Genomic DNA, 21,916 nt, shown 5'->3' with positions numbered 1-21,916 from the left:
GATTGTGATCCGTCGATCACGTAGGTGAGTGTGTCCGCACGTTGCAACACTGTAGGAGTCACAGCTGTGTGCGACTGGTGAGATCGGACAGGTTTGCGCGACCTTGTTGAGGTGATGACAGATGGCTCTCACAACGCCTGGTTCCCGTGTGTATTCTGCAAGCGCTGATGAATATATGCGATACTACGGTTTTCCGCCAAAGGAAACTCAATGACAGAGCCAGGTGGCGCATGGTTAGCACGAGAGACTCGCATGTGGGGGGAGGAGGAGGAGGGTTGAAACCCACGTCCGGCCATCCTGATTTAGGTTTCCCGTGATTTCTCCTAAATTGCTTCAGGCAAATGCCATGATGGTTCCTTTGAAAGGGCACGGCCGACTTCCTTGCACATCCCTCCGTAATCCGATAGGACCGATTACCTCTCGCTGTCTGGTCCCCAACCACGAATCAACAAAACCACCTAAACTCAATGACAGCTCTCTGCCTGGAACGCACCTATGATACAGGCGCCATTTTGAAGGTTACGTATAGTTCCGCCACCTATCGAACCTTCATGAAAGTGTGTTGTTGTTGTGGTCTTCAGTCTAGAGACTGGTTTGATGCAGCTAACCATTCTACTCTATCCTGTGTAAGCTTCTTCATCTCCCAGTACCTACTGCAACCTATATCCTTCTGAATCTGCTTAGTGTATTCATCTCTTGGTCTCCCTCTACGATTTTTACCCTGCACGCTGCCCTGCAGTACAAAATTGGTGAATCCTTGATGCCTCAGAACATGTCCTATCGACCGATTCCTTCTTCTAGTCAAGTTGTGCCACAAATTTCTGTTCTCCCAAATTCTATTCAATACCTCTTCATTAGTTACGTGATCTACCCACCTAATCTTCAGCATTCTTCTGTAGCACCACATTTCGAAAGCTTCTATTCTCTTCTTGTCTAAACTATTTCTCGTCCACATTTCACTTCCATGCATGGCTACACTCCATACAAATACTTTCAGAAACGAACTCCTGACATTTAAATATATACTCGATGTTAACAAATTTTTGTTCTTCAGAAACGCTTTCCTTGCCGTTGCCATTCTACATTTTATATCCTCTCTATTTCGACCATCATCGGTTATTTTGCTCCCTAAATAGCTAAACTCAACTACTTCAAGCATCTCGTTTCCTAATCTAATTCCCTCAACATCACCCGACGTAATTCGACTACATTCCATGATACTCGTTTTGCTTATGTCGATGTTCATCTTATATTCTCCTCTCAAGACACTGTACATTCCGTTCAACTGTTCTTCCAGGCCCTTTGCTGTCTTTGACAGAATTACAATATCATCGACGAACCTCAAAGTTTTTATTTCTTCTCCGTGGTTTTTTAATACCCACGCCGAATTTTTCTTTTGTTTCCTTTACTGCTTGCTCAATATACAGACTGAGTAACTTTAGGGTTAGGTTACAACTCTGTCTCACTCCTATCCCAACCACTGCTTCCCTTTCATGCCCCCCCATCCTTATAACTGCTATCTGGTTTCTGTACAAATTGTAAGTAGCCTTTCGATCCCTGTAGTTTACCACTGCCGCCTTAAGAATTTGAAAAAGAGTATGGCAGTAAATATTGTCAAAAGGTTTCTGTAAGTTTACAAATGCTGGAAATGTAGGTTTGCCTTTCGTTAATCTGTTTTCTAAGATAAGTCGTAGGGTCAGTATTGCCTCACGTGTTCCATCATTTCTACGGAATCCAAACTGATCATCCACTAGGTCGGCTTCTACCAGTTTTTCCATTCGTCTGTAAAGAATTCGGGTTAGTATTTTGCAGCTGTGACTTATTAAACTGATAGTTCGGTAATTTTCACATCTGTCAACATTTACTTCCTTTGGGATTGGAATTACTATATTCTTCTTGAAGTCTCATGGCATTTCACCTGTCTCATACAACTTGCTCAACAGATTGTAGAGTTTTGTCAGGGCTGCAGTAGCTCTAATGGAATGTTGTCTACTCCCGGGGCCTTGTTTGGACTTAGGTCTTTCAGTGCTCTGTGAAATTCTTCACGCAGTACCATGTCTCCCATTTCATCTTCACCTATGTCCTCGTCCACGATGTTGCCCACAAGTACATCTCCCTTTATAGACCCTCTATATACTCGTTCCACCTTTCTGCTGTCCCTTCTTTGCTTAGAACTGGGTTTCAATCTGAGCTCTTGATATTCATACAAGTGGTTCTCTTTTCTCCAAAAGTCTCTTTTACTATCCTGTAGGCAGTATCTGTCTTACCCCTAGTGATATATGCCTCTACATCCTTACATTGGACCTCTAGCCATCTCTGCTTAGCCATTTTGCACTTCCTGTCTATCTCATTTTTGAGACGACTGTATTCCTTTGTGCCTGCTTCATTTACTGCATCTTTATATTTTCTCATTTCATGAATTAAATTCTATATATCTTCTGTTACCCAAGGATTTCTACCAGCACTCGTCTTTTTACCTACTTGATCCTCTACTGCCTTCACTATTTCATCTCTCAAAGCTACCCACTCTTCTTCTACTGTATTTTCCCCATTCTTGTCAATCGCTCCCTAATGCTCTCCCTGAAACTCTCTACAATCTCTCGTTCTGTCAGTTTATCTAGGTCCCATTTCGTTAAATTCGCACCTTTCATGAAACTATAGAGGCTAAAGTGGGAATGTTCCACGATGTCCCACAGCAAATTCCACATTTTTTCAACCGAAATTCGCGAGAACAGAACGTTTTGCATTATTTATTGAACTCCGCTCGTACAGTGAGCCAGCTTGACTTGCATCTCCATTTCTCGCGCTGTTTCCATACTTTTGTCGAACCATTGTATTCTTCCCTAATGCTCCGTTTACACTAGCAAGTTATTGCAGTAATTTACTTGCGGGGAGGAACTTGCCGCGCGATTTGCGAGTTTTAACATATCGCCAAGTCGACGTGCGGCCGTAGCAATTTATTGCGGAAGTGACTTGCTGCACGTTTTCCGCTTCCATTGTGAACACCACGCGAGAAGTATCTGCAAGTAACTTGCAGATTTTAGGATTTATTTCTATTTTCTGCAAGTAGGAAGCGAGGTTATAATAAGTATGTCGTCTGCATAGCACTCATATTTAACAACTTACTTAATGTTGTGACTTAATTTTATGCAACCATCTTACGTGTTATATGCGAACAAGTTTCAGAAATGGAGGAGAAACGGGAATGGATGAAGCAGGATACAGAACATTTTATTGAAGCCGTGGAGAGCTACCCCGAAATATGGAACGTGCATAACAGAGACTTTAAGGATATAGTGAAGAAGATGAGCGCTTTAAATGAAATCTCGTCGATATTCGACACACCTGTGAAAGAAGTACAGGGAAAGTAGCTTAACTTGAAGACACAACCCCTTTACCACCTGCATCCACTCGCTTGTTGTTTTAGGAGTCTAGAAAAAGACGATTTGTAATTATTACATGTTCTATTTAATTAGCTTGTCACTTTCTATTTTATGAGCATTAGAAAAAAAAAACATTTTTATAAGCATATCATTCTGTAAAATGCATTTTATTTCAATAAAAATTTTATTTCATTGTTGTGTTTTCACATACCTTCAAATAATTTTCCCTTTTCAAGACGTTGAAAATGGCTCTACATATGTCGGATACGATCAGAGAAACCGTGCTGACGGGAATATGAAAAAGTACATTAGGGACTTGTATGAGTCTCCTACAAAGAAAAGATTTCAAAATTCAAACTTTTTTTGGTTGCATGTTTCGCATAAATAAATGAAATGCCTATTTTATTCATAGCTCACCGGTAGCTACAAATTGTAGAGTGACTAGCAAACGTTCCTTTGCTGAAATAGCAGTACGGAAGTTTGTGTCTCGTTCTGGTATGACGGGCGCTATTAACATCAACAAATACTCCAGATCATTTGAGGACATTCTGCAAAAGTTTTCAAAAGTACCCATGCTCTCGATACTAAGTCCTTGCAAAAGGTTATCATAGGCACCATTGTGCCATCTCCTTATTATCTACTCTCTAACCCAAATACTTCTCGTTTCCTTTTTCACTTTTTTTCATTACAATTAGAAGAGGTGCAGCATATCTCACCCTCCTACTTGTCATTTTACACTTTGGCTGACACTCGTATTGGTACTGAAAGCATATGTAGACAGTATCAGCAAGTTGTTGACGCAAGTTTCCTGCCAAAGAACTTGCGTAACAATCTTGCTTAATTCTTGCGCTGCTGTGTAAACACTGGTGCAAGAGGCTAGCAATAACTTGCAGCAATAACTTCTGCAAGCGACTTGCTAGTGTAAGCCCTGCTTAAGTAGGCGTCACTTTTTTGTAAAATCGCCACACCCGGCGGCGTGGAGGGTTAGTAATGCTCGCTTCCTGACATCTCGTCAAGGCAGCAGGAGGCGGGAAGCCAGGCACGCTCTCGCGCCGGTCGGCGAGTCCAGCCTAGCGTGGTTCGGTCCGGCGCGGCCCACTCGTCCATTCCGTTTGACGGCGCGCTCGCCATGCCAATTGATTTGCCGGCATAATGCGGCCCGCTGATTGGGTATCAGGCGGCCGTTTTGCGCCGCCGTCAGCGCTTAAGCTCCGTCATCACGGCCCGCGTCGATAAAGACGTTGCGCGCGTAAAGTGATTTCGATGAAAATTTAATCGCCGAATCTGTTGAGAGCACTTGCCGCCGAGCCCTCCGCGCCGGCTTGAGCTCCAATCGGGAAGCGCGGCGGTGACAGGGGCGCCGAACCGGGCATCGCATTGAGCGTCTGGTCGGGCCGCGCTTAGCTGCAAGCAGCGGCCAAGCCTGGCTGTCTGTCTCGCCGCGCAGAGCACTCACTGCCAACCAGAGACAGATGGACACAGCTGTCTCTGCGGCGGACGTCCAGGGCTTAACTCCCTGCCCACTGCGAGTACATTGCTCTGCCACTACCCTGCTGCAGTCACATTCACTGATTACTAACATTTGTTTCTAAGGAACAAGGCTTGATAGTGCTATGCGGTGCAAATGGAAGATACTCGTCAGGTATACAGGAGGGTCCATTTGATCGTGACCGGGCCAAATATCTCACGAAATAAGCGTGAAACGAAAAAACTACAAAGAACGAAAGCGTCAGTTGATGCTAAGATGGCGACCGCTCAACAGAAAGCTTTTTGTGTTATTGATACGGCAGAAGTCAATCGACGACAGTTGTTCAGCGTGCATTTCGAACGAAGTATGGTGTTAAACCTCCTGATAGGTGGTGTATTAAACGTTGGTATAAACAGTTTACAGAGAATGGGTGTTTGTGCAAAGGGAAAACTTCTGGACGGCCGAGAACGAGTGATGAAAATGTAGCACGCATCCAGCAAGCATTTGTTCGCAGCCCAGGAAAATCGACTCGCAGAGCTAGCAGAGAGCTGCAAATTCCACAATCAACTGTATGGAGGGCCACCACATTGGCACTTATCTGTCCATAACCACCTGAACGTCAACTACCCGAGGCGATGGATCGGCCGCCAGGCAGCCCGTGACAGAGCACTTCATCACTGGCCTCCAAGAAGCCCTGATCTTACCCCCTGCGATTTTTTCTTATGGGGGTATGTTAAGGATATGGTGTTTCGGCCACCTCTCCCAGCCACCATTGATGATTTGAAACGAGAAATAACAGCAGCTATCCAAACTGTTACACCTGATATGCTACAGAGAGTGTGGAACGAGTTGGAGTATCGGGTTGATATTGCTCGAGTGTCTGGAGGGGGCCATATTGAACATCTCTGAACTTGTTTTTGAGTGAAAAAAACCTTTTTAAATACTCTTTGTAATGATGTATAACAGAAGGTTATATTATGTTTCTTTCATTAAATACACATTTTTAAAGTTGTGGTATTCTTTTTGAATCACCCTGTATATTACTTTTCCGTCTCATTGCCACTGCCACTGTCTTCTTATCTCTCAGTATAAAAGCCGCGAATATGTTCTGAGACCAAAATATTTGGGAAAATTTTAAAGCTGCTGAAGAAGGTGGAATGAGACAGATGGTACCCTTCTTTTCAGTGAGAGCCTTTTAAATAGACAGGAACATATCCGAGTATTTTGGGCTCCGATAGGAGCAGGATATGACTCATATGAAATGAAAATTATGGGCCAGTAATATTTACATAGGTTACTTATGCGAAATTGAAATAACGCAAAATGCATTTTATACCTCAGAGCGAATTTTACGTTCAAAAAAAATTTGACGTGCTTCAGTACTACAAAACGGAGTTCCCAGTTCATAACTGAGACACTTTACAGCATATTTCTCCATGCTACATTACTTTCCCCTCACATCGGATTTTACATGTACAAGTTGGGTAACTTCGAAGCTTGGTATCTTGGAAACCAATGAAGATATGAAAAAAAAATTCCAAGTTGTTCGAGATCGGGGTCTTAGGAATATACCGTAAAAATCAAAGCCATTTGCTACTCATAGCCGTCTTGGGTGACGGCGAATATATAACAAAAGACACTTTTCTGGGGTTTCCCAAGGAAAACCACCGACAGAGCCACCCAAGCACGACTTAACGACCTGCCCTCACAGCTCTATTTCCGTCAGTACTCGTACAGCAGTGCTAGTCCTGCAAGCTTCGCAACAGAGTTTTGATGTAGGACATTAGTCGTGTTTGGGTAACTCAGTCGGTAGAGCATTTGTCCCCGAAACGTGTAGTTCCCGGGTTCGAGTCCCGGCCAGTCACACAGTTTTAAATACGCCGCGGAGTTTCACATCAGGGCACATTCCGCTGCAGAGTGAAAATATGATTCAAGTTTTGTAGCCCCTAGGGATTTGTGGCCTATGGAAGTGTGATTCTGGAGCCGGGCAGCCCTCGTGGGAGTATAAGGGGAGTCGTGAGTCCTGCGGGGCCTATTATGTAACTAGAGTTACTGTTTAAGAAAGGAGGGGGACTCCGTGAGGGCTAATAAAAGACAACGCGTAACCCCCTGTCCCCGATTCTGCAAAGAATCGAACTCACGTGCATAAAACAGCTACAAACGTCTAATTAGTTTACCAACGAGTTGAGGTCTTTAATATTTGACGTTCAGCATGTAAAACCTTTATTGTTGAAGACGCTGTGTTAGTTTCTCACGCATCTCAATGTTTGTGACCTCGGGTCTCCTCAACTACGTATCGTACAATGATAAAATTTTGCAAGTACTATCACTGGTGTATGTGAATACGGTCTCCAAAATCTGTTACTAATAGAGTTAACAGTAGTAACGTCATAAATTGTAACGTGTTTACTGATATTAAAGTTTTACTCAGCGAACAGAGAAAAATGTAGTAAGCTATAATTTTTTTGCGTTCATTATTTTGTGGCTGTGTCAGCGAGAAAACTTTTGAAAAGGTTGAAATTTTGTGTATAGCTTGCTCAACATTCGTAAGTGCTCCTATTCTCAATTGTTGGAAGAATATAGTCTGGGTAATTTGCGAGCTGTGATTTACCCTGCCGCAAGAGATATACACGGTTTGTAATTGTAATACCTACATTATTGGCTTAAACGCTTAAAGTAAGGTTATACCTGTAACTTCCTGGCAGAGTAAAACTGTGTGCCGGACCGAGACTCGAAATCGGGACTTTTGCTCCGCTGAAGAGTGAAATTCTCATTCTGGAAACATCCCCTAGGTTGTGGCTAAGCCATGTCTCCGCAATATCCTTTCTTTCAGGAGTGCTAGTTCTGCAAGGTTCGCAGGTGAACTTCTGTCAAGTCTGGAAGGTAGGAGACGAGATACTGGCAGAAGTGAAGCTGTGAGGGCGGGGGGGGGGGGGGGGGGTGAGTCGTGCTTGGGTAGCTCTGTTGGTAGAGCACTTGCCCGCAAAAGGCAAAGGTCCAGAGTTCGAGTCTCGGTCCAGAACATAGTTTTAATCTGCCATATCAGCGCACACTCCGCTGCAAAGTGAAATTCTCATTCTAAGATTATACCTGTTAAAGAGTAGATGGCAACAAGATTTTAAAGTCATGGACGCCGCGCCTCTGGACCACCGCATTCACGTCATTTTCCCAGAACGCAAAGCTGGATCGCAGCTCGCACTCAACAGTGAAACTTGGGCAATTATTTTCTTCATTAATAAAGGAAGTTTCTCCCACTTTTCGCCTTCATCCCTTCTCTGATCAACAGTTTGATAATCATTAGCCTAGATTTACATTTAAAAATTAATATTTTAGTGGGAAATAATGTACCCTTACAGCAACGGTCGTAATATTTTGATTCGTCAATGTAAAGTATGTTTGATCGAGCTGTGATTCAGCGCTTCTTTAGGTAAGGCGTATCTTCCCACAGTGTTACTTAACATGGTCAGTGAGACTCTGGAAGACCACATACTACAACGCGGGAAAGAGAGACGTAATGATGTCGGATAAGAGACTCCAGACGTAAAGTCATGTCACGATTTTGTCCGCATCATATAGTTCGGTCGTGCGTTGAGCTACAAGACACAAATCGATTGGTGGGAGGTGCAGGCGCGGCCATAGGAGCGCGTCCGTCCCGTCCCAGGGCAGCCAACATCAATTAGCCAGCGGGCACGTGACGCTGGCCGCTAATTAGAGACTGAGTCAACATTTCATGAGGCGGTAATGACCCGGGGCGGCATTCCGACAAAGCGCTCAGCTCTCCCCAGGGAGTGGATAAGAGCGCCAACAGCAGCAGCACCCCCCCTCCCCCCCTCCCCCTCCAGTCCTGTCCGTGGGGAGACGGACCGCCGTGTTCTGCTGCGCGTTCACCGAGCAAGGGGTACGCAAGACACCATCCCAACAAGTGAGCGCAAAGATTGGGAGTTTCAAGCAATCGAGAAGTCCACAGTCGAAAATGGCCTAGCTGCTGCAACCATCATAACCTTCTGCCCAGGAATTCTCGTTACTCGGATTATCTAGCGTACCTGCGTCCATAAAACAATGAGGAATTCCATGTCATCAGCTGCGCCTCCCGAGAGTATACACTGAGAGCCTAAACACTGTGACCTTTGCATACGCGAAACTGATTGCGTTGCAGGCACATGACACGGAAAATGAATTATGCAGGATGAGTCCGTGCTCATGTTGCCAACTTTCAGGATGATAATGAAAGGTAAATGAATAAATCTGAGGAAAGAGCCCTGGTCAAGAAACGGCCGAGTTATACGTTCTGAACGAAAATCATTCTGCAAGTTCTGTGCTTTCCATATTGTGGGAGGAGGAAAAACACGAAAAAGACGCGCTATTCGTCCACGAGACTCAGAGAGCCATAGACACGGGTTCCCATGTAGATGCCCTGTTTCTTGACTTAATAAATAAATAAATGTTCAAATGTGTGTGAAATCTTATGGGAGTTAACTGCTAAGGTCATCAGTCCCTAAGCTTACACACTACTTAACCTGAATTACCCTAAGGACGAACACACACACCCATCCCCGAGGAAGGAGTCGAACCTTCGCCGGGATCAGCCGCACAGTCCATGACTGCAGCGCCGAAGACCGCTCGGCTGATCCCGCACGGCTTCTTGACTTCCGCTAGGCGTTTGATACAGTTCTCCACAGTCGTTTAATGAACAAAGTAAGAGCATAAAGACTGTCTAACCAATTGGATTGAAGAGTTTCTAGATAACAGAACGTAGCATGTCATTCTCAATGGAGAGAAATCTTCCGAAGTAAGAGTGATTTCAGGTATGTCGCAGGGGAGTGTCGTAGGGCCGTTGCTATTAAACACTATATATGTGACCTTGTTGATAATATCGGAAGTTCACTGAGTCTTTTTGCGGATGATGCTGTAGTATATCGAGAGGTTGTAACAATGGAAAACTGTACTGAAATCAGGAGGATCTGCAAGGAATTGACGCATGGTGCAGGGAATGGCAATTGAATCTCAATGTAGACTAGTGTAATGTGCTGCGAATACATAGAAAGAAAGATCCTTTATCATTTAGCTACAATATAGGAGGTCAGCAACTGGAAGCAGTTAATTCCATAAATTATCTGGCAGTAGGTATTAGGAGTGATTTAAAATGGAATTACCATATAAACTTAATCGTCGGTAAAGCAGATGCCAGACTCAGATTCATTGGAAGAATCCTAACGAAATGCAGTCCGAAAACAAAGGAAGTAGGTTACAGTACACTTGTTCGCCCACTGCTTGAATAATGCTCACCAGTGTTGGATCCGTACCAGATAGGGTTGATAGAAGAGATAGTGAAGATCCAACGGAGAGCAGCGCGCTTCGTTACAGGATCATTTAGTAATCGCGAAAGCGTTACGGAGATGATAGATAAACTCCAGTGGAAGACTCTGCAGCAGAGACGCTCAGTAGCTCTGTATGGGCCTTTGTTAAAGTTTCGAGAACATACTTTCACCGAGGAGTCAAGCAGTATATTGCTCCCTCCTACCTATATCTCGCGAAGAGACCTTGAGGATAAAATCATAGATTAGAGCCCACACAGAGGCGTACCGACTATCTTTCTTTCCGCGAACAGATGTAGACCAAAACAATTGTTCCGTAAACATGGGCTCTAAAAAGGATACGTTAAGAGCTAAGAGCACTTCTTCAGTAGAAAAAATGTATTTCACTGTAGCAAGATGAACAAATACTTTAGAGCCCACGTTTTCTTATTTTTTAGTCCATACGACGTCTTGTCAGATTATGGAAAGCAAGGTGCTTGCAGTAGAAAGGGTCCACCGTCAGAGCTATCAGAACGATTTTGGCTTATAGCTTGCGACATAATCGTTTCCGTACGGTGTTCCTTACATCAGACTGATACATTTGCCTTCCTCCTTTAATCCTGAAAGTCTATAACGTTATCACGAAATCAGCCTGTATAAGCGCAGCAGAGATGAATGGGGTATCATTCTAGCGACGATACGTTCCGCAAATGGGGAAATTCACTGACATGAGCGACTTTGACGAAGGGAAGTTTAGAATTATTTCAATAAAACAGCCTAGATCGCATATAAGCTGTATATATTTCATCTGGTGTCCAGTTTCGGTCGCTTATAAGACAATCATCAGACTGGGATTTTCATTCTGTAGCGGAGTGTGCGCTGATATGAAACTCCCAGGCACATTAAAACTGTGTGCCGGACCTAGAATCGAACTCGGGACCTCTGCCTTTCGCGGGCATGTGCTCTACCATCTGAGCTACCCAAGCACGTCTCACGACCCTCCCTCACAACTTTAATTCTGCCAGTACCTCGTCTCCTACTTTCCAAACTTCACAGAATCTCTTCTGTGAACCTTGAAGAACTAGCGCTCCTTGTGGAGCACTTGCCCGCGAAAGGCAAAGGTCCCGAGTTCGAGTCTCGGTCCGGCACACAGCTTTAATCAGCCAGGAAGTTTCATCATCAGACTGTTTTTTTGTCATTGAAGACAGCAAGAGGCTGTGGTGGTGAGGAGGCCGTCCTCAAGGGGTAGTATAACAATAAAACTGCAGTGAAACTGATTGTATTTCCGTTAATACTGGTTATTTTCTAACTACAAGAAATGATCAGTATATCTATCCGGAACCAGTTATTTTGAGATAATAAAACTGAAAGTGCATTTTTTTTTCTACAAACAAGAATCGCGGTAATTCGCTACTGACAAGAATGTCTCCTTTTAGTACCTTACATGTTAATTTTTGTGTATTTCCAAAATCAATCACAAAAAAGCCCTAAGAACAGTTCACTAGTTGCAGCTTCGAAGTAATCATCGGATATTTGTTTTCAGGTTCAAAGTTGGTTTACTGAACGTAAGTTGTCGGCCTGTTTCAGATCGCGGGGCACCGAGGCATGTTCTGCTATCATTGCCCGCCGTCGCTGCATCCTTCAAGCGCACCACGGCTGCCAACCTTAGATTACCCCTTCACGCCGACGCATCCCTGTGAGTACCACGTCTGCTAGACTGCTAGAACCAGACAGCTGCATGCCAAATCGTAAGATATTTGGTTGAAAAATCTCTTCCGCCCTTTGAGCGCTATCGACTGATGAAACAACAGTCATGAATTTGCGAAGGTGAGTCAAATGAAACACAGTGGATGTGAGAAAAGTGAAAAATGGAAATGTTATCTTTTAAAGTAGGGAGTACACAGTTTCTAGACAGCTGTTCGGATGTACACAACGCGCAGATGCGCAACCACCAGCACAGACGCAGTGTGAAAATGGGACACAAAGTATTCCAAAAGATTAGCGCTCGATGGAATTATCCGTGTTGGGAACTGCTACAAGACACCCAAAAGCTAACGAAATGATGACTGAAATTCAGGTGGGGTAGACATGTCTGTAGTCAACGAATGTCCGGTAGATGGGTCGCAAGGAATGAGAAACGATCCAGACTCGGACTTAATGGAAATTGCATAATACAGAAGACTGTGGTTTCCGGGTAAGTCGAGAGTTGTTTTTCCAGTAGTGGATATCAAATGAGTTTTTCCAATAGTGGATATCAAATGACTTAATTTTTAATGACTCTTTGGTGTCTGCAAATATTTATTTTTATTTTACTTTATTGTATAATTTCGGCCTTAGTCCATTTACGAGTATCCTTTTGAAAGCCTTTCTAAAACAATATCAGATCTTCACTACATCATTTTTGCTAAATCAAAAAGCAGTGACTAAACAGAATATAAGTTACACTAGATATACTAACTTGTAATACACCTGTTGTTATACTATTCAAACAGTTTCTATCTGTCACATCCCACTTTCACTGTTCATTTGTACGACGGAATTTAAGCCTGCTGTTCGTATGATGAAATCTGACTGTAATGAAATGTAACTGAAGTTACAAGGTACAGTATTTAATCTTGAGCAGAGAATTCCATAGCATTTATCTTCAAAGAATGTTCCGATGTTTCTTCTACGTTTGAGGAGGTGTTCACTTATACGCGCGTATAATGTTCTCTTTGTTACCTGGAAGATGGTAATGGGACACGGTTCAGTGTATCGATATTTTCTTGAGAATGACTCGTAGGAAATTGAATGAATAAAAGAAGAGACCTACGATTATTCTCTTGTGAATTATAACTTACTGTTTCCCTTTTGTTTGGGGCAGCCAACTGGTAACGTACAAGACTAGCCCCGATTGCACCAAATTGTTTCCTGATGTTCAACATTTTGTGCCAAATACAAGTTTTCCGATATTTTTCATGTGCTGTGCTCACGTCTTTCTTGCTTTGTCAGTATTCTGTCTTTTCTGCATGCACTCCCACGACTCCCGTCATCGTTCACGCTGACGTCGGACACATTCGGCGTCCTATAGGTATCTGTTGTTACGCTCTCCTGACTTTTCTCAGTCGCGTTAACGTCTCTGCGTCGCACGCTATGCCTATGTAAGCTTTCCACGGGGTTGGCGTGGAAAAACACGCGCCTTTCACGTGACCTGCCGACGCGTGCAGTATACTTCTGAACAATCTGTTTTTCTTAACCTTTTCAGATCCGAATATTTTCTGGAGGAAGAAAAACCTTTATATGTCGTAATGCTCGTTAGTGATTTTCTAATGATTTCAGATCCAAGATTTACACAAAAATATTTGCTCGTTTCCAAAATAGACTTTATACACTTGGCTTCATTTTATAGAGTAAAATAATCAATTACGAAATATTCTCTGTTTTAAAAAATAGTAAAAGGATTATTCAGTAATTGCCATGCAAAATAACAATATTCAGTTATACAGTGGAATATAGCGAACCAATCACACTCGTGTATTCTGGCAGTCACGAGTTGCTGCGCACTGCTACATTGACTTGCTGATATTTTCATTGTGATGCCCAACAGTTGGCAGCACTTGCATCATGAAAAGAGTGAACATTCACAAAGTGTACTTCAGTTTTCCAGTGAGAAAAAATACTTCTGTTGCAGCTAAGACACAGTAAAATTTAATGTACACAATTGTAGCCAGAGGGTCTGAAAGGCTTATAACAATGCTTTCTCTCATTAAACTGCTTCGTAAACTTGGGGCTGATATGAGAGTGAATTTAATTATTTCTTCTTATGCGCAAATTTTTCAATGTGAGGTGACGTAGAAAGTTTCCGACGATATGGTCTCATTACAGATTTACTGGGTATATTTGTTTGATTCTTGGCCATAAAAGATGTGCAATGACAAACATTGCCAACTGAGCGTATGGTGATACAAAGAACGTATGCCGACCGTCACTGAATGTTTACAGACATGACACGTGTGTCATGGGTTTTCGATACGCATCTGTTAGCGTAGGTATAAGGGTTGGAGTAGTAAGTAAATTTAATTATATTTCAATTACAGCAGTGTATAATATACCGGTTACAACAAATTAATACAGTATCGTGACATTTTACTTCTAAAAAGTAAGACAAAATCACTTCGGGTCTAACTGTCTGTACCATCGAGTGTTCTGCGTCTGCGTTTCTCTTAAGTGGGAAGGTTGCTACCACTCATCCCAGTATGTTCTTAAAAACGTCTGCTAAACGCTCTTCCAATTAAGCCAGTTTAATAACTTGGTCCGTTTCCGTAACTAAGTTCAAAATACTGTATTCTGAATATATTTTATTTTTGCTGGCTGTGTGTCATAATGTCTGTTGTGAGTTATTATGTTTTGAAACTGGAGCTCACATCTGAGTTCTTGAAACACACTGCTATCTTATGAGTGATTGCAACTATTTATGGAAACGCAGTAATCCTGCTCTTCCTCTCTTTTCGTGTTTGCCTAGCCAAAGTTATTTGTTCTAAAAGATTGCAAGATCTTTTATAAGTTTTTTGTTGAAATAACGCGTCTCCGTAATAGCAGTGTCACTGAAAGTACTTAGCTCCAGTTCAGTTGCTTACTTCTGTAACGGTAAGTTTACTAATCCGTGGATCACTGTGTAAGTTCTTGCCGGCTTTGTATCCCACGATAACATGATTATTTTTGGATTACTACAAGCGTAGTAATATTTTTATTTTTTGAACCATACGTCTTCTGACTGGTTTGACGCGGCCCGCCAAGAATTATTCTCCCGTGCCGAACTTTTTATCTAAGGGTAGCAATTGCAACCTACGTCCACAATTGTTTGCTGTATGTATTCCAGTGTCTTGTAAGTAGGCTGTTTAGGTTTTTATGTTGGTAACGCCACGAAGTGCTCTGTATGAAAATCTCTGACTTGTCTGCGTGCAGTCTGTGGCTGGTTGGACTCATTATTGGAATATTCGCTTGTGTAGTGTTTGGCAGTTGGATGGAACAGCGCGTCGCGTTGCGCAGTTGGAGGTGAGCCGCCAGGAGTGGTGGATGTGGAACACAGATGTCAGAGTTTTGAGAACGGACGATCTGGACGTGTGGCCACCAGTAAAAAAAGGAAATTTGTAAAGATGGATGTCGTGAATTGATAGATACATATATTATGACTTGCGAACATTATTAAGATAAATACATTTTTTGTTCTTCATCAAATGGCTGTGAGCACTATGGAACTTAACATCTATGGTCATCAGTCCCCTAGAACTTGAAACTACTTAAACCTAACTAACCTAAGGACATCACAGAACACCCAGTCATCATGAGCCAGAGAAAATCCCTGACCCCGCCGGGAATCGAACCCGGGAACCCGGCCGCGGGAAGCGAGAACGCTACAGCACGACCACGAGCTGCGAACTGTTCTCCATCAAAATCTTTCATTTGCTAACTATGCCTATCAGTAGTTAGTGCCTTCAGTAGTTAGAATATTTTATTTAGCTGGCAGTATTGGCGCTCGCTGTATTGCGGTAGTTCGAGTAACGAAGCTTTTTGTGAGGTAAGTGATTCGTGGAAGGTATAGGTTATTGTTAGTCAGGGCCGTTCTTTTGTAGGGATTATTGAAAGTGAGATTGCGTTGCGCTAAGAATATTGTGTGTCAGTTTAGTAATGATCAGAATAAGTAAAGGGAAAACTGTTTGAGTATGTTGAGTTTTGCTCAGGTGTTTGTAAAACAAATAACGTAAGAGTTTTTCCAGCACTGCCATTCATAATTTTCAAAGGGGACGTTTCACTATGAACTGTGATCTCTCTGGCAGGAAGTCATAAATCCAGGCACATAACTGAGACGATATTCCATAAGCACGCAATTTCACTATAAGCTGCCTGTGTGGTACAGTGTCAAAAGCCTTCTGGAAATAAAGAAATACGGAATCGATCTGAAATTCCTTGTCTATAGCCCTCGACACTTGATGCGAATAAAGAGCTAGTTGTGTTTCACAAGAACGATGTTTTCTAAACCCATGTTGACTGTAGGTCAATAGACTGTTTACTTCGAGGTAATTCATAATGTTCGAATACAATATATGTTCCATAATCCTGCTGCATATCGACGTTAATGATATGGGCCTCTAATTAAGTGGATTATTCCTACTACCTTTCCTGAATATTGGTGTGACCTGTGCAACGTTCCAGTCTTTGGGTAAGGATCTTTCATCGAGCGAACGGTTTGTATATGATTGCTAAGAAAGTATGGAGTTAATGCATCAGCATACTCTAAAAGGAACCTAACTGGTATACAGTCTGAACCAGAAGACTTGCTTTTTTTAAGTGATTTAAGTCGCTTCACAACTCCGAGGATATTTACTTCTACGTTACTCATGTTGGCAGCTGTTCTTGATTCGAATTCTGGAATATTTACTTCGACGTCTTTTGTGAAGGCATTTTGGAAGGCTGTGTTTAGTGACTCTGCTTTTGCAGCACTGTCTTCGATAGTATCTCCATTGCTATCGCAGAGAGAAGGCATTGATACTTTTTTTGTGGTCGGAAGGCGTATCAGAGGCCGAAATTAATCACTTTCGGTACAGTATGGGACAGTGGTTTACCACAACGGAGTGTCTACGAATGGATTGAAAAATTCCGAAATGGTAGCACAAGTGTTACACACGATGAAGGAGCCGGAGGACGGTTTACCGCCACAAATGAAGAAACCATTGAGCGTCACGTGAATTGATTCTCTTAGACAGACAGTGGCACATCGTCAGCAAATTAGTCACGATTCTGCCTGCGAAATAATCCACAACAGACTTTGGTTGCACTAATTTTGCGCAAGATGGGTCCCGAAACAACTCACAAAGTTGCATAACAAACGCGGTTGGACATCAGCAAAAAAATATTTGGATCGCCATGGTAACGAAGGGGACGATTTATTAGACAGGATCATTACTGGCGACGCAGTATGGATCCATCATTACGAGCCAGAGAGTAAACGGCAGGGCATGGAATGGAAACATCCAGATTCGCCGTTGCAAGAAAAAGTTCAAGACCCAACCGTCCGGAGGAAATGTGATGCTTATGGTTTTTTGGGACGCACAAGGTCCAGTACTGGAACAGTATGGGGAAAGAGGCACAACAGTAAACAGAGTACGTTACTGTGAGATGCTCACTGCCAGGCTAAAGCCTGCAATTCGAAGCACACGCCGAGGATTGCTGTCGGAAGTCGTTGTGTTGTTGCACGACGGTGCCCGCCCGCATACTGCTGCCCACGCTGCTGAAACGCTCCAGAAGCTCAAATCTGAAGCACTGGATCACCCTCCATGTAGTCCCGATATGTCCCTTCCGACTATCGCTTGTTTGGCTTACTCAAACGGGCACTAAGGGGCCGTAGATTTGCCTCGGACGAAGCAGTGAAAGAAGAGGTGTATTCCTGGCTCGCAGCTCAAACGAAAATCTTCTTTTATGAGGGCGTCAAGGAAGTTTGTACAACGATGGAGCAAGTGCGTTGAAACGCAACGAGACTATGTCCAAAAATGATGTTCTTGTAAGTTTCCTATTTGATTATAATAAAATTTTATAACTACTTTGTGGATCATAACTGACTTACCCTCGTATGTTCAAGCAAGCATTTCTCTTGGTGATTCCATATTATCCTCTCGTTGCCCATTTCTACAGTATGGTAAACAACAAATCGAGTACCTGTACGTTAGTGCGCCGTCTTCCCAACTAAAGGGAAATAATACGTATTGTTTCAGTGCTCAGATTACGTAATTTGACACTGCAGCAGTGTTCGCGGTAGAAAAAGCAAGGTTGAGATTGAAGCATTTAGAGACAATAACCGAAGTAGATGTGGCCAGACCCTACGAAATATTCTCCAGTCTTGACAGACAACACGGCGGACATATCTCGGCAACTAACTGCTGGGATTTGCTCAATCGGCCTCGCTATCCGGCCATCCTCAGTATTGCCGAGTATTTCAGCCATATCACAGCAATATTAATGACAATGCTTTTGCGGCCACACATTGCAGTAAAACAAGGTCCGTGTAAACACAGCTTTAGAAAAACTGTTTTGGATTTAATTTCTAATTTCGAGGAAATCACCCCAACTCTAGCTTAAGAGTGTGCAACAACATAAATGTAAAAGCAATCTAAAACTGTACTCTGTACACTACTGTACGGTTTGTGGCGGAGGGCACATAGTGTGTTAAAATTATTTACACGAAATGGCTGAAACCAAATGGACATACAGAGCGCACAGCACAAGCGAAAGAACTTTCCTCCGCTACATGACTTTTCTGTCAGCCTACACTGCGCCAGAAGTCGTGAACGACACCACTGCTCATTTGCTGCAGCCATTTATAGAACATGACTTCGCTTCTGGAGTCATAAAACTCTATGAGGATGTCCTTATTAAGTTAATATAGGACTGATAGAACAACTACTTGCCTTTTTCTAATATTCCACTCTGCTCATTTAATAGCGCAATCCATCTGCCTTCTTTGTCATTTATCTTCCTCGTAGCTTCGTAGATTTTCTCCCCACAGCGTTATCAAGGCTCTTTATGAATCTCATATTTCGGGTGCCCCTACTTTTATTATCAGTCCTGCAGATCCTCTCAGTTTATGCTGTCTTAAGTCGTCCTGCTCCATTAGCGTCTCCATTTCTTATCTCCAATTAATCAGTTGGATAAAAACGTGGTCGTACATTGTTGTCTTCCCATCAGATATGAAATATATTTGTTTGGCGAAATTACTGCCTTAATTCTTGTTTTGTTATTGAAATAGTTGGTTACATCGCGGCCCTGTCTTGTGCGAGAGACCAGTGTTTAATTTTTATTGGGCTTACGTTCGTATTCGATCGACTTCACAAAGCTTTTCTCGATGGTTTCAATGCTGTGGACGAGAATTGATTTCACGCGAGTGTTACATATATTCCAATCAAACGCCCTTTGATTTTTCCCGTTTAGTGTCGTGGAAAAACAAATCTGTGTTCGTTACTGTAGCCGGCCGCGGTGGTCTCGCGGTTCTAGGCACACAGTCCGGAACCGTGCGACTGCTACGGTCGCAGGTTCGAATCCTGCCTCGGGCGTGGATGTGTGTGATGTCCTTAGGTTAGTCAGGCTTAATAGTTCTAAGTTCTAGAGGACTGATGACCTCTGATGTTAAGTCTGATAGTGCTCAGAGCCATTTGAACCATTTTGAACAGAGGAAACTTTTAATTCTACCTGGCAAATAATTATTGAAAGAGTTATGAAGAATATTCCACATGAAAGTTTTGTAATGCAAAAAAAATATAGTGAGGAAACCAATGTTTCTGCCAAGGTTACAGTGGCCTTCTTCTGGGTCTGCTGGTCATCAGTACCATGATGCGATACAGTCGTCGTATCGAAAGATTTTTATAATTTTTATTTTTTTAATGTGAGTGCTATTGGGCATTTTACAAAAGCTATGGATACTCCTATTGTAAGGAAGTGATGTATGGGTTCTTCACAAAATAGAGAGAACACTACTGACAACAGGGATGAGGTTTTTGGGATATTGATACAGAAATAAGCAATAATAGCAACGCCCAATAGCTTCACAGGGCAAAAGTATAACTGGCGATAAAGATCAGATGCTGTCCTGTGAGTAAATTACCGCTTGCAACGTTATTGATTTAGCACGACGTTCGTTCAAATGGTTCAAATGACTCTGAGCACTATGGGACTTAACATCTGAGGTCCTCAGTCCCCTAGAACTTAGAACTACACTACTGGCCATTAAAATTGCTACACCACGAAGATGACTTGCTACAGACGCGAAATTTAACCGACAGGAAGAAGATGCTGCGATATGCAAATGATTAGCTTTTCAGAGCATTCACACAAGGTTGGCGCCGGTGGCGACACGTACAACGTGCTGACATGAGGAAAGTTTCCAACCGATTTCTCATACACAAAAAGCAGTTGACAAACGTTGCCCGGTTAAACGTTGTTGTGATGCCTCGTGTAAGGAGGAGAAATGCGTACCATCACGTTTCCGACTTTGATAAAGATCGGATTGTAGCCCATCACGATTGCGGTTTATCGTATCGCGACATTGCTGCTCGCGTTGGCCGAGATCCAAAGACTGTTATCAAAATATGGAATCGGTTGGTTCAGTAGGGTAATACGGAACGCCGTGCTGGATCCTAACGGCCTCGTATCACTAGCAGTCGAGATTACAGGCATCTTATCCGCATGGCTGTAACGGATCGTGCAGCCACGTCTCGATCCCTCAGTCAACAGATGCGGACGTTTGCAAGACAACCATCTGCATGAACAGTTCGATGACGTTTGCAGCAGCATGGACTATCAGCTCGGAGACGATGGCTGCGGTTACCCTTGAAGCTGCATCACAGACAGGAGCACCTGCGATGGTGTACTCAACGACGAACCTGCGTGCACGAATGGCAAAACGTAATTTTTTCAGATGAATCCAGGTTCTGTTTACGGCATCATGATGGTCGCATCCGTGTTTGGCGACATCGCGGTCGTCGCCTTACTGGCGTATCACCCGCCGTGATGGTATGGGGTGCCACTGGTTACCCGTCTCGGTCACCTCTTGTTCGCATTGACGGCTCTATGAACAGTGGATGTTACATTTCATATGTGTTACGACCCGTGGCTATACCCTTCATTCGATCTCTGCGAAACCCTACATTTCAGCAGGATAATGCACGACCGCTCGTTTCAGGTCCTGTGCGGGCCTTTCGGTACAGAAAATGTTAGACTGCTGCCTTGGCCAGCACATTCTCCAGATCTCTCACCAACTGAAAACGTGTGGTCAATGGTGGCCGAGCAACTGGCTCGTCACAATACGCCAGTCACTACTCTTGATGAACTGTGGTATCGTGTTGAAGCAGCATGGGCAGCTGTACATATACACGCCGTCCAAGCTCTGTGTGACTCAATGCCCAGGCGTATCGTGGCCGTTATTACGGCCAGAGGTGGTTGTTCTAGGTAGTGGTTTCTCAGGATCTATGCACCCAAATTGGGTGAAAATGTAATCACATGTCAGTTGTAGTACCCATTTATCATCTGCATTTCTTCTTGGTGTAGCAATTTTAATGGCCAGTAGTGTACTTAAACCTAACTAACCTAAATACATCACAGACATCCATGTCCGAAACAGAATTCGAATCTGCGACCATAGCGGTCGCGCAGTTCCAGACTGAAGCGCCTAGAACCGCTCGGCCACAGCGGCCGGCGACGCTGGTTCAGACGCCCACTAGTGGAGTGGTAGCATGCGAGCATACAGGCCCTCGAAAGTGGGAGGGGGGCGCAAGGTCGCCGTATTGAACGCTGATCATGTTTAAAAATAGTGTTTTTCGGCCAAAATAATGTGGTGTTCTGGAATAACGAACAAAACCAACCTGCTTTCAGAAAGAAAATCTTAAATTTTTGTTTTGAACGCCCCCTCGTAATTTGTTTGTGCCTCTCAGTGTGTATTCCTGTGATCAGCTTGGCGAGGAAAAAAAAAAAGGTCAGTGGTGTTGTAACTTGAGTGCACCTCTTGCGTACTGACAGCAGCTGCGCGCACGCAACCCGCTTTGGGTACCCTGAAGCGGAGGCCGCGCCGGCAGTGTTGTGCTGTTTCGTCCCGTCGGCCTCGATGCGGCGAGCAGAGGGCCCGCGTCCCATCCCGTCCCGTCCATTAGCCGGGGCCAGCAGCGGCAGCGGCACTCTTGCGCGGGTGATGACATCACTGCGATAGGCGCCGCCTCCCGGGACCCGCGCCGGCGCCCGCCTACACGCTG

At 43.6% G+C, this 21,916-nt stretch overlaps 1 protein-coding gene across 1 annotated transcript in view; it reads left to right on the top strand.

Moving 5' to 3' along the window:
• LOC126336765 (homeobox protein OTX1 A-like) overlaps positions 1 to 21,916 on the top strand; it is a 384,863-nt gene that overhangs the window by 110,898 nt on the left and 252,049 nt on the right. Inside the window, exon 2 of the mRNA XM_050000775.1 lies at positions 11,733 to 11,841. Coding sequence (XP_049856732.1) covers positions 11,751 to 11,841 — 91 coding nt within the window. The 5' untranslated portion in view covers positions 11,733 to 11,750. The remainder of the gene's footprint in view (positions 1 to 11,732; positions 11,842 to 21,916) is intronic.

The sequence above is a fragment of the Schistocerca gregaria genome, chromosome 2 (genome assembly GCF_023897955.1).
Source record: "Schistocerca gregaria isolate iqSchGreg1 chromosome 2, iqSchGreg1.2, whole genome shotgun sequence".
NCBI classification, from domain to species: domain Eukaryota; kingdom Metazoa; phylum Arthropoda; class Insecta; order Orthoptera; family Acrididae; genus Schistocerca; species Schistocerca gregaria.
The sequence above is the reverse complement of the archived record's forward strand: the minus strand, read 5'-3'. Positions and strand labels throughout refer to the sequence as shown.